General features: G+C 39.8%; 1 protein-coding gene across 6 annotated transcripts; it reads left to right on the top strand.

Moving 5' to 3' along the window:
• Positions 1 to 2,374: 2,374 nt before the first annotated feature.
• Positions 2,375 to 13,163, top strand: LOC140204061 (non-histone chromosomal protein HMG-14B-like). Of its 6 annotated transcripts, XM_072270334.1 has the most exons (7): positions 2,380 to 2,606; positions 3,371 to 3,394; positions 3,570 to 3,596; positions 3,681 to 3,731; positions 9,806 to 9,949; positions 12,311 to 12,359; positions 12,631 to 13,163. In XM_072270334.1, exons 1-7 carry the CDS (start codon positions 2,592 to 2,594, stop codon positions 12,642 to 12,644), a joined length of 324 nt encoding a protein of 107 aa, XP_072126435.1. In that variant the 5' UTR covers positions 2,380 to 2,591; the 3' UTR covers positions 12,645 to 13,163. The 6 variants fall into 6 exon arrangements, with proteins under 6 accessions (XP_072126440.1, XP_072126439.1, XP_072126438.1 ...); XM_072270338.1 differs by lacking the exon at positions 3,681 to 3,731 and having other exon boundaries at positions 2,376 to 2,606; XM_072270337.1 differs by lacking the exon at positions 3,570 to 3,596 and having other exon boundaries at positions 2,377 to 2,606.
• Positions 13,164 to 13,498: the final 335 nt, after the last annotated feature.

The raw sequence follows: 13,498 nt of genomic DNA, 5'->3' as shown, positions 1-13,498 counted from the left end.
GTGTGCCACTGGGAGATCCCTGTGGGTTTCCCCTCCCCCCCCTTCCTTCTCCCTGGACCTCCTGTCCCATGATCCTCTCATATCCCTTTTGCCAATCACCTGTCCAGCTCTTGGCTCCATCCCTCCCCCTCATGTCTTCTCCTACCATTTTGGATCTCCCCTTCCCCCTCCCACTTTCAAATCTCTTACTAACTCTTCCTTCAGTTAGTCCTGACGAAGGGTCTCAGCCTGAAACGTCGACTGTACCTCTTCCTGGAGATGCTGCCTGGCCTGCTGCGTTCACCAGCAACTTTGATGTGTGTTGCTTGAATTTCCAGCATCTGCAGAATTCCTCGTGTTTGCTTTTTCCACTGGTTGGGTCATGGGTTAAGGGTGAAAGGTGAAAAGTTCAAAGGAAACATGAGGGGGGATCTTCTTCACAGAGTGGAGTGAGAGTGTGGAATGAGCTGCTAGTGCAAGTAGTGGATGCAGGTTCAATTTCAACACTTAAGAGAACTTTGAATGAGTACATGAATGAGACGGGTTTGACGGGCTATGGTCTGGGTGTGGTTGATAGGACTAGGCAAATTAGTATTTCAGCATGGACTAGATGGGCCAAAGAGCCTGTGTCTGTGTTGTAATGTCCAATGAGTTGAGGACCCTATAAATAAGTGGTGATTTTGATTATGGGTTTCAATGATCATTAAAGTCATTAATGATTGTGCTCTTTGTGTTGTGTTCATTCTCTCCTTTATGTTGGAAATAGTTTATTTCATCATCAGTGAAACCTAAACAAATGATACCAGTGTTTGTAGCTACTTTGGGAGGGGGGGATTTAGTTAAAAACTATTATTGCGATACAGATATGGTTTAGGTTGCCTATTTCTGTGTTCATATTGAGTGGTTTAAGTACATAGAGTCCCTAATGCTCATGTTAATAAAGTAGAAAAATCACCTATTCTGGATTAAGGAATTTTGTTTATCTTATACCAAGTTTCATAAACACTGACTCTCTGCTTTTAATGATATGCCTCTGCCAAAAGAACATATTTATAATCTCCGCTTTAGCGGAAGGTATATTTTTGCACAAAAGTTGATGCAAACTAGGCGCTGCGACAAAGTTGATAATCTTCCTTTGAAAATGGTATATAATATCTTTGTTCAATTGAGTATACGGAAACTGGTCAATGCAGTCAGTCTATCAACTGATTAAACATTGTCTATAGATTACACTTTAACCAACTCATTAAGTTGCAAAAGCAACTACGATAAGCTTCAGTGCAAATCGATTCCACAGCACTGTTAACCAACATTGTGCTACCTTTTCTTCCATTTCATACTTACCTTATTTGGGATTTTTTAATTTGGCTGCATTCATTTTAGGTACATTCAAAAGAATCTAATCTCAAATTCCAAAATTTGGAAATTTGTTTGTTGTCCCACCAATCTCAATAACAAGATGTGTGAAAAAACAATTGCAGATTCCTCACACAAGCATCATGATGAGAATGCAATGCAAACATGTGGAGTGTCATGTATTCCTATAATTATTTGCATAACGTGCTTGAACCTTTGCATTTTGACAACAAAAATATAAGGAAAGAATGGTTTCAAGGTCCAATACATCTGAATCTGGTAGTGGTAAAACGAATATGGAGCTTTTGGAGCAAGCACCAATTAATCTCAGCCATATGGCATGTAATGTCATTCCCAATGTGTTGGAGAAGTAGACAGAAATGTGGGCTATTCAATATTGATCGCTATGGTAATGCTATGGTAAATTATGAGTTTGCTCAGTGAACACACAAGTTGAACCGCCTTGCAATTCACGGTTCAAAAACTGGAAAATGAAAAATTAATACAGCCACTGGAAATAGAGTAATACTCATTTTTAGCAGATCTGAAAAAGATTTAAAAAACAGTAACATCAGGAAATCATTTGTTTTAAGGCTAACGCGACGTTTCCCCCGACGTTACTGCACAGTAGTTTCCAGCTTTTATTTTAAAACCTGGACCTGAAAATTGTCCTGCTGGTCAAGAGTAATTTATATTTGGGTCACCACGTGATCTAGATCTAACCAACCACGAACAAGCTTGTATAAAATCTGGTTTAAGCCGGTTTGAACGATTAAATGGTTTTTATGAATTTCCAAAGAAATGTTATTGGGCACTTCTAGGTGCATTGCGCCAGAAAACAGTGCATTTTCATGCGTTGTTGCAGCATGGGACCCGATTCGGGCAGCCAGTACACCGGTGCAGCAGCCGAGTAACATTATCTTGTTTTCGGCAATTTGGCTAGCACCCCAGGGCCCGCCCTCTGCGCCTCCCATTGGCCCGAGCCCGACGGGGGGCGTTGCCCGCCTGCAGATCTGCCGTTGGATCGGGCGCCGTCAATTGGCGTAGGCTGGTGTCAGTCAGTGCAATTCGTAGCAGTGTTGGTTGCGTGTTGCTGGTCGTTGTGAGTGGCCATTGGCGTTACTAGCGTGTGAAGGGAAGAAAAAACACCAGCGCTTTTTATATTAACCGTTCGTTCAAAAAAGAATAGCCCGCTCCTCACAACTCCGGGCCCCACTACATTTTTTTTGTAAATTGTGTCGGTCAACCAAGTCGCCATGCCTAAGAGAAAGGTAGGTTACGGAGTGCAGAGGCGTTCATGCTGAAAACAGGGTCGACTCGGTGAGCTACCGATATCGGGGCCGCCTCCTATCCTCCAGACCTAGCCCAAACGAACGGCGGCTTTCCTTGACCGCGTACGCGGTGGGCCGGGGTGAGGTCGAAGGCAACAGGACAGCGGCCGCGCTCTTCTTTGTTCTTGGGGCCCTGGGTAGGCGCAGTGCCGCCTCCGGTCGTTAGTTGGCGTACGTGAGGGAGAGGGCTCGCAGCTCCCTCCAACGCCGCGCTTTCGCCGGGGCCCCGTTTTTTTAAACCGAGTTTTCGACTTGTTCTGCCCCTTGCTCAAACGTTCTCTCTTGTCCGGCTACGCCGTGCGAAAGACAGCGAGAATATTGAATGGGCGTCTGGGCATCCGTAGTGACGTCAGCGGCTGTGGACGCGCCTGAAGGAGATGGCGCCGGCCGGTGCCAGGATGCCGGTAGTGTGTTTATCACAGTGCCCAAACGTACAGGGTTCAACTCTGCTTTAGCCTTGTTTGGAAATGTGGTACCAGACCCAGCCAGTGTGCGGCACATTGGTTGCCGTGTGTGTGATGGTTGACTCCTGGTACTTTCTTATGCATGTGAAAGTAATGATACATTTTAGAAACCTTCAAAGTAATGGACCGAACATTTGGATAATTGTTTAGTATTTGCTTTCAGAACTTTTTTTGAATGATTTTAGCTTTTGTTATCCAAATGACAAGTGTAATCAATGAAAGTTTATTCTGTGTTTGCAGAGTGATACAGATGCAAAGGATGAGGTTGGTACCTTATTTAATCTGTTGTTTTTCATAAATCCTGTAAGCTTTTGGACCCAATACAGTTTTTAAACTGCTGAGATTTCTTTGTTCATCAATTTATCTTCATGTTTTGATGTACACCTGACTGATAAATGTAATCTACTCTAAATAATTGTACTTTTAAATCTTTTTAAAGCCAAGGAGGTCACCAAGACTATCAGCGGTACGTAACTATTTTGTGTAAAATAAAATATTTTTTTGGGGGGTGGGCAATTGAGCAGTTTAGATGTTTCTGTTTTTATTGCAGAAACCTGCAGTTTCCAAACCAGAGCCAAAACAAAAGAAAGCACCTGCTAAAGTAAGTTTAATTTAACTGTTATAAATCTTCACATTATTATTATTTCCTAAATAAGCAGTAGCTAAGAATTGTCTAGGAATATTTAGAATAAAGCACAAAGTAGGCTGTGCTTGGCCTGCCGCTAGATGAGTTTCCTTTTATGGTACCAAACTGTATCAGACTCTGCTGTTCCTTTGATTTCATCAGATGCATGGGGGGGGGGGGAGCTTGCTACATGTGCAACAGCTTGCTCTCCATATTGTACTGCCTGGATTTGCATATATAGACAGCTAGGATGCAATATCCATGGTCAAATCTAACTGACAGAGACCTCAGATTCATAAAATTTCAAGTGTACGCCTTCTGTCTGTTTGAAAGCTGACAGTTAACACTACCCTATCAGGCATTCCATGTCTCTGCTATTTGGATATTTTTGTTGCAACTGAGAGATTATGGCCTGATCCGTGGGTATCAGTTACTCCAGAACTAGGGCACACCTTATTGGTGAGATTGTGGTTGGCCTGACTAGCAATGCACAAAATAACTGGAAATGCAGTGGGATATCTAGTCCTATCCAGCTGAACAATGTATTGAGGATAAGGAGAGCATTTTTCTGTGCCAGCTTGGTTCCATTAATCTTCAAAAGAAAGTAGGTGTGATAGGTGAAACTTTGGTAATTTTAGGAGACTAACTGAGGTGATAGTAAGATTTGTCGAAAGTATTAGTAGTGTATAGGTGTATAAGATGAGAGGCATTGATCGTGTGGATAGTCAGAGGCTTTTTCCCAGGGCTGAAATGGTTACCACAAGAGGACACAGGTTTAAGGTACTGGAGACTATGTACAGAGGAGATGTCAGGGTGGAGAGTGCGTGGAATGGGCTGCCGGCAACGGTGGTGGAGGCGGATACGATAGGGTATTTTAAGAGACTTTTGGATAGGTACATGGAGCTTAGAAAAATAGAGAGCTATAGGTAAGCCTATAAGGTTTCTTAGGTAGGGACATGTTTGGCACAACTTTGTGGGCCGAAGGGCCTGTATTGTGCTGTAGGTTTTCTAAGTTTCTGTATAGTTTTGTTGCTTACCTGGTGCAAAGTTGAGATGATTCTTTTGAACTGATAAAGGATGTCTAATTATTGTCCATATTGGAGCCAACAAAAGAATAATAGTCATTCAGTAATTTGGGTCACAAATAAATATAACCATATAACAATTACAGCATGGAAACAGGCCATCTCGGCCCTTCTAGTCCGTGCTGAACTCCTACTCTCACCTAGTCCCACTGACCTGCACTTGGTCCATAACCCTCCATGCCATTTCTGTCCATATATCTATCCCATTTAACTTTAAACGACAACATCGAACCTGCCTCAACCACTTCTGCTGGAAGCTCGTTCCACACAGCCACCACTCTGAGTAAAGAAGTTCCCCCTCATGTTACCCCTAAACTTTTGCCCTTTAACTCTCAACTCATGTCCTCTTGTTTGAATCTCCCCCACTCTCAATGGAAAAAGCCTATCCACGTCAACTCTATCAATACCCCTCATAATTTTAAATACCTCTATCAAGTCCCCTCTCAACCTTCTATGCTCCAAAGAATAAAGACCTAACTTGTTCAACCTTTCTCTGTAACTTAGGAGATGAAACCCAGGCAACATTTTGGTGAACTTGCTCTGTACTCTCAATTTTATTGACATCTTTCCTATAATTCAGTAACCAGAACTGTACACAGTACTCCAAATTTGGCCTTACCAATGCCTTATACAATTTCAACATTACATCCCAACTCCTATACTCAATGCTCTGATTAATAAAGGCCAGCATATCAAAAGGTTTCTTCACCATCCTATCTACATGAGATTCCACCTTCAGGGAACTACACACCATTATTACTAGATCTCTCTATTCTACAGCATTCTTCAGTGCTCTACCATTTACCATGTATGTCCTATTTTGATTAGTCCTACCAAAATGTAGCACCTCACATTTTTCAGCATTAAACTCCATCTGCCATCTTTCAGCCCACTCTTCTAACTGGCCTAAATCTCTCTGCAAGCTTTGAAAACCTACTTCATTATCCATAATGCCACCTATCTTAATATCATCTGCATACTTACTAATCCAATTTACCACCCTATCATCCAGATCATTAATATATATGACAAACAACATTGGACCCGGTACAGATCCCTGAGGCACACCGCTACACACCGTCCTCCAATCTGACACACAGTTATCCACCACTGCTCTCTGGCGTCTCCCATCCAGCCACTGCTGAATCCATTTTACTACTTTGATATTAATGCCTAACGATTGAACCTTCCCAACTAACTTTCCGTGTGGAACCTTCTCAAAGGCCTTACTGAAGTCCATATAGAAACATCCACTGCTTTACTCTCATCAACTTTCATAGTAACCTCATCAAAAAATTCAATAAGATTTGTCAAACATGACCTTCCACGCACAAATCCATGTTGACTGTTCCTAATCAGACCCTGTCTATCCAGATGATAATATATACCATCTCTAAGAATACTTTCCATCAATTTACCCACCACTGACGTCAAACTCACAGGCCAATAATTGCTAGGTTTACTCTTAGAACCCTTTTTAAACAATGGAACCACATGAGCAATACGCCAATCCTCCGGCACCATCCCTGTTTCTAATGACATTTGAAATATTTCTGTCAGGGCTCCTGCTATTTCCACACTAACTTCCCTCAAGGTCCTAGGGAATATCTTGTCTGGACCTGGAGACTTATCCATATAGTTCTGTTGACTTGAGTAAACATTAAAAGGAGCTGAGTATCCTGAAGCACACTACTAGACTGATGGCAGTTTTTGAGTTCAAATGTGGTTGTGTGCTATTTTCTAGGATTTATTTTGGTTTATAATTTGTTTGGAATTTATCAAACATTGTGAACAAGTGAGGGAAATAAACTACTTTTCCACAAGTTAGTAGGAACTTGAAGCACTTATAAATTTGACAACTGCCATTTCAAATACTGAATAGGAACTACTACACAAGGTTCTAATTCCATGCATCTGCTAGCTATGCATTCTTCAGTAATGCACTTTCCACGTAAAAGTTGCTAAGTTATGTCAGTGTTTTGCTTGAGTGCATGCAGTTCCAGCAGTAATCAGGAAACTATAAAACATTTTGTTGGCTGATAGTGTTGTCCAATTGTTAAGACCCTCACATTGTTTAAACACGATAGTAATTTAGACCCTTTCATATGACAAAAAATGTGCAATTGTCTCCATAAGTTCTCTTGCACCTTATTTCATTCTCATAACATCATTCTGTTTCCTTTATACCTTGAGAATTTGTCTAGCTTTTTGTTTGCAGTTAAACATTACGATGTGTCTGAACAAAATTGATTTAATTGTATTTTGTGAAGATTGTGTTAAGGAATGCAATTATTTTTGGGATTATATCAGTATTTTCTAAATTCAAATCAATGGTGGCCTTTATTTTGTCCGTTTTTTTGAGTATAATAAAATTAAGAGTTTAGATGTTAGATTATGAAGTCACGTAGTCTCCTTTTATTATCATTTAGTAATGCATGCATTAAGAAATGATACATTATTTCCTCCAGTGTGATATCACAAAACACAGGACAAACCAAGACTGAAAAAACTGACAAAACCACATAATTATACATATAGTTACAAACAGTGTAACAATACCATAACTTGATGAAGAAAGTCAGTGAGCACAGTAATGTTCAAAGTTTCTCAAATATCCCACATCTCACACAGACGGGAGAAGGAAGAAAAACTCTCCCTGCCATGCCGACCACAATCCGACTCTGAGTCATCGGAAAACTTTGAACTCTGATCGGCTCTCCGACACCGAGTACTGAGCGGCATCTCTGCCGAACGATTGGACCTCCTCTCGGTCGCCAAAAACAGGCAAGGCCGGGGATTTTGAGGCCTACCCTCTGAAAAGATTCCTGGCCACAGTAACAACAGCAGCGGACAGGCGTTTCAGAAATTTCTCCAGATGTACCTCTGTGCTTTCACGTCCATTCTCCATCAGATCAGAATTGTCCACGGCCCCTATTTAACAGATACAACATCATTTTTCACCGGAGAGCTGCGCATGCGCAGCGCGCTGCCATCTTCTCCTCCCGCCGAGGATGCCCAGAAATAACTTTCTTCATTAATAAAATTACATTGTGAATTGCAACACAGACCATTCACAGTGAATGAACAGGTTCTGTTAGTACAGGTGTCTGGGTCATAAAATTACACATAAATCAGAAGCGCCTAAAGCTGTTAAGAACAGTTGTTAAAAGTCGATCGAGGGGAAATTAGTCCTGTGATCTGCAGGGGGTCTCAACCTGAAACATTGACTGTTTATTCATATCAGATGCTGCTGTGTGTGTATTGCTCTGGATTTCCAGCATCTACAGAATCTGCTGTGATTATGAGAACTTTCTCACATGTACAGGGTGTCTATAAGTCAAGTTTGTAATGGGCACAGCCTGAATTAGATCGGTCAAATTTATTATCGCTAACTTTTTTGTCATGGAATGTTGTTCTGCAGCATTAGTACAGTGGAAAGACATAAAATTGAAACATTGTGCAAAAAAAACGACGAACAAAAATAACGTTGGTTCATGATCTTATGGTGGATTCCTTTGGCCATGATCAATTAAATCATCAGGGACTTGTGTCTTTTTCCCCAAAATTTAGAGTCAAATTATTTTTCTTGCTTAATTTGTGTGGAAAGCATCTTTGATACTTTTAACTTGTGTTCCTACTATGCTGGAATTTGTGGGGGAGCAATATTTATATGCAAGTAGGTTTAATCATCATACTTTTATATACAGCAGCAGTCCCCAACCACCGGGCCACAAAGCATGTGCTACCGGGCTGCAAGGAAACGATATGAGTCAGCTGCACCCTTCCTCATTCCCTGTCACGCACTGTTGGACTTGAACATAGGGTCGTATTTGCCAGGACATCCTGTATATTGGGCTAAATTGGTTTGTCCAATACGGGACCACCCTTGTCCCGTATTTCCCCCGCTAAGGTAGAGCGTTCCTATGAAACCTTTCGTGCTGAAATGGCTTAAAGCACAGAAGCAACTACCATTAATTGAAATGGGAAAAATTTTTGAGCTTGCCCAGACCCAAAAAAAAACCTATCAAATCATATCAAATAACACATAAAACTGAAAATAACACTAACATAGAGTAAAAGCAGGAATTATATGATAAGTACACAGTCTATATAAAGTAGAAATAATGTATGTACAGTGTAGTCGGGAAGATAAGCCAAAACCGATTTGTGGAAAAAAACGCAAATACGAGGAAATCTGCAGATGCTGGAATTTCAAGCAACAGACATAAAAGTTGCTGGTGAACGCAGCAGGCCAGGCAGCATCTCTAGGAAGAGGTGCAGTCGACGGATCGGGCCGAGATTCTTTGTCAGGACTAACTGAAAGAAGAGCTAGTAAGAGATTTGAAAGTGGGGGGGGGAGGGGAGATCCAGAATGATAGGAGAAGACAGGAGGGGGAGGGATGGAGCCAAGAGCTGGACAGTTGATTGGCAAAAGGGATATGAGAGAATCATGGGACAGGAGGCCCATGGGAAAATAATCGGCACGTATGCGCATGCGCACACAGGTGCACGCGCAAGGCTTCATGGTCATGGTAGTCTTTCCTGGGGTAAACACAAGTGTTGTCGGGATTTGACTGCTACTTTTGTCCCTTTATTTGGGAGTGAGAAAGTTGGCAACCCTAACTGTAAAAGACATGTTGAGGTGAGTTTAACCCTACTTGAGCACCCCCGCCCCCAGTTGGCCCATCCGCAAGAATATTGTCAATATTAAACTGGTCCATGGTGCAAAAAAAGGTTGGGGACCCCTGATATACAGGACCAGCATTTGTTCAAATCCCAACATTAGCACGTACTTGGGGACAAGATTTGTTCTAAACAGTAAAAATTAGGTTGTAGATTATCAGAAGTTTAATTTTTAGCCGTTATGTCTCCTGTCAATGCAAGTAGTTGGAAGTTATATTCAAAAATCACCTTGTTCTTTAAAGTATTTAACCAACTGCTGCAATTTGTGCCATACTTTAATAGAAGGAGAAGGCTGCTAATGACAAGAAGGATGAAAAGAAAGCACCAGCAAAAGGCAAAAAAGGAACTAAAGGCAAAGAAGAGACCAACCAAGAGGATGCAAAAGAAGAAACTCCCTCTGAAAATGGAGAAGCCAAAAATGATGAGGTGAGAAATGAAAATCTGAAATCCATTCACCAAGGTTGTATGTCTATTTTGTTATGTAATTGTGTCAATCCACGTTTGTTGTCAATGGAAAACACACTTGCAGTAACATCATGGCTCTACTAGCCTTGTATTCCGACCTTTCTTAGTGCCATAAGATACTTGGATGTATATGGCTTTATAGCTCATTTCAGTTTACAGAGATGCAAATAATTTCCAGTATGAACCTTTGTAGATACTACTCAGTTGCATCCAGGCATAGTCATACAGCACCACAACAGGCCTTTCAGCTCAACCTGTCCATGGTTGATAATGATACCCATCTAAACTGGTCCCTTTTGCCTGTGTTTGGCCCATATTTGTCAAAGCTTTTTTCTATTCATGTATCTGTCCAAGCATATTAACAATCTTTAAAAAGCACTTGTTTCAACCACTGCCTCTGGCAACTCCTTTCTTATATTGACCAACCTCTGTACGTTATCCCTACTGTGTAATACCAAACTACTGGAGGTACTTAGCATCAGGTAATATCTAAGCATCTGCGCAGTGTGTTTTATGTTGCTGACCTTTCGTCAAAAAAAATTGAGCATCTACTCCCTGCTACTGAATAACAATCCAAAATAAATAACTTATTTTCTATTCCACAAGTTTTAGCTTAACGGACATCTTAAGTATCTGTACTCTCAGGCCTTTCAAGTACAAACGTACATGGAGGTATTTCCATGAACATTACATTAGACTGGTAGTTAAACAAGATTTAAATATCTATAATGGCTTATTCCTTATGACTTGGTCTATTTTAAACATGCTTGATTGTTCATTATATTAAACAGCTCCATGCCATTATCTCCATCGTTATTTCTATGTCTGTTACATACTTTACATATCTCATTGTCAAAGAAACAAAATACTTTCCAGCATCTGTCCTTGTCTTACTACTGTGAATTTTTCTGTATCTGGTATTACTGATTTTAATTTGAAGGGTTCTGGTATTGACATTTTCTACTTTTGTTGTCATCTTTCATATTGTTCCATTTTAAGAGAAAACTCAAAGTAGCCAATAGCTGATAAGTAAACTCAGATCTTGGATGTGCACTGAATTAATTGAAATGTTTTGACTAGTACTTGAGCACTTTCCCTAGTTCAGTGATAGGATGTTTCTTAGTCACAGCTGGATAGATTCATCTTAACTGTTTTAATATGGTGGGTCAGCTGCCTCATTTTCTAGCATTGATGCCATGACAAACCTTTTATTTATTCAATATTGGATACCTGTTCTGTGAGTCCTGTTCAACTAGCAAAATACAACAGCTGTCTAGAGCTACTAGAATGCCTATGAAAGCTCAGGAAGACATTAAAACTCCTGGTTTCTGTCTCCAGCTGTCTAAAACTGAAGAAATTCCTCCTCGTCTTCTTTCCAGAACAAATATTGCGTCTTTGTTCTGGAAAGAAGCCCAATAGTTCTAGTTACCCTCCTGTTCGGAGGAAAGGATATTTCCTCTTAACATCTTGCATCATTTAACTTTCTCTCACAACTTAAAAGTTGCTCCACCTGCTTCTTTCTTTGTATCTCAACCCCTTAATTGCAAGATTCAATCTTTGCTCTAATTTCAACGTCTTTTTTTTTTTAAAGAGGTCAAAACTTCCTGGTACTTTCTAGTGGTCTCTCAGTGCCCTCCAAAGTAGTATTGAAAGTTCCTTTATTTTGCTTCCTAGCTCTTGTAATAAAAGCCAACATTCTATCAGCATTTTTAATACTGCATTGTAACTTTTGCACTTCATACATTAGAATCCAAAATCCCTTTGATTTGTAACCATTTTATCATCTCATTCTATTTAAATCCGTGTTTTATTATTGGAGTGCATAGTCTCATTTATCTATAATGTATTCTGTCAATTGTTTCTTGCCCATTCATTTAACTCTTACGTATTCCTTTGCGGGCATTCTGTCTTCACCTAGCATCAAATTTGGTGACTGTACTCAAGTTCATTGCAGTTGAGGCCCGAGCACTGATTCCTTTTTTGGTAATAATGGGCCAATCTCAGGATTATTCATCCTGATGTCAGATAGTTCCTCGCTTGTTCATGCTTGCTCTTCTCTCCCCCCCCCCCCCGCCCCCACCACCCCCATCCTATTCTATGCAATACGTTGATGCTGGGTGGGGGGAGGGCACATGAAATTGAAGGCAGCATGGATACATGCCTATGTACCCTATTATTTCCACTGAGTATCCCTTTTCTCTTGGTCCCTGCATAAGAAAAGCTTTATTTTTGTGAGCATACTAGCTATATTAAGTAACATTTTATTTCTTCAGTAAGTGTATTAACTGAAAGTAATCTGATTCTATTTTATTTATTTCACAGGCATTGAGTAGCAAACATAGCCCAGTTACTCTCTGGTACACAAGGCATGGTATGAAACTATTAACTTAGTTCCTTGCAGTGAAGAAATTGTTGGAGGAATATAGTAGGTCAGACAGTATATAAATAGTTGGATGTTTGCTTGACATTTACATCTTTGTAGATTTCTGAATTTTCAGCATGGCTATTTAAAACAATGATTTTGCAGAGAATTGTGAGCTCAACTATCAATTTCTACAATTTATTTTCATTTTCAGTTGGTTACGTTTAAATGCAATATTTGTGTTGTGCAATTTGTATCAATTATTTCTTTTACATTTCAGGCACAGTCCACTGAAAGCTGTGAAGAAAAAGAAGCCAAGTCAGAGTAACTGCATCTGCCCGTCATCTCCATCAATGGCATCCATACCTCCATACTGTATTGTTAACAGAGAGGAATATTTTTATCAACTATTTTATAAATACAAGGTTTTTTTAGCATGAATTTAATTATGGAAACACCCACATCTCAAGATTATTTGGGGGTTCGGAACCCTAAAGAATCATTGTTTTAAATTGTGATTGTTGTAGTTGGTGTGATATGTGGGACAAGTAAATGGTGGTAGTTATTGACTTCTGTCAATGTTTGTCTTGTGTCATACTCAAAAAAAAAAAAAAAAAAAAAAAAAAAAAAAGTCTGATTTTAATTCACCAGGTATTTGTGGTGTTAGGTTATTACAAGTGGGTAAGAGTAAGGAGAAAGTTGTTCATGTCAAAACATTCCAGTGGTTTTGTGGGTTAGTTTTGTAACTGGGTAAAATATTTTGGTGAAAAAAAAAAATAGAAAATGTGGGGCCTGGAAATCTAATGTGAAAAATATATTAATTTTAAATTTGTCATTTTTGTAAAGAAAAACCTTTGCAATCATGTAAAACTAGTTTCTAATTGAAAGTAACATCTTTTAAAAGGGCAGATGGCTGTATGTATCCACTTCCTGTTAGAATTTTTGCTGGATAATTTACCTTAATAAAAAAAAACACCCCAGTGTTTCTCTACATAATGCTTTGCTGCCATTTAATTATACTTTGAAGAATTGAACAGTACTGTAGCACAGTATGTCACTTTGATATTTGAATATATTTTGTCTACACTATTGTAGCACTATTATGAATTATTTTTTATGAAGGCACTTGGCTTTGCTGCTTGCTGCAA

Source organism: Mobula birostris, chromosome 10 (genome assembly GCF_030028105.1).
Source record: "Mobula birostris isolate sMobBir1 chromosome 10, sMobBir1.hap1, whole genome shotgun sequence".
Lineage (NCBI taxonomy): Eukaryota > Metazoa > Chordata > Chondrichthyes > Myliobatiformes > Myliobatidae > Mobula > Mobula birostris.
Note: the sequence above shows the minus strand (reverse complement) of the source record. Positions and strands in the feature narration are given on the sequence as shown.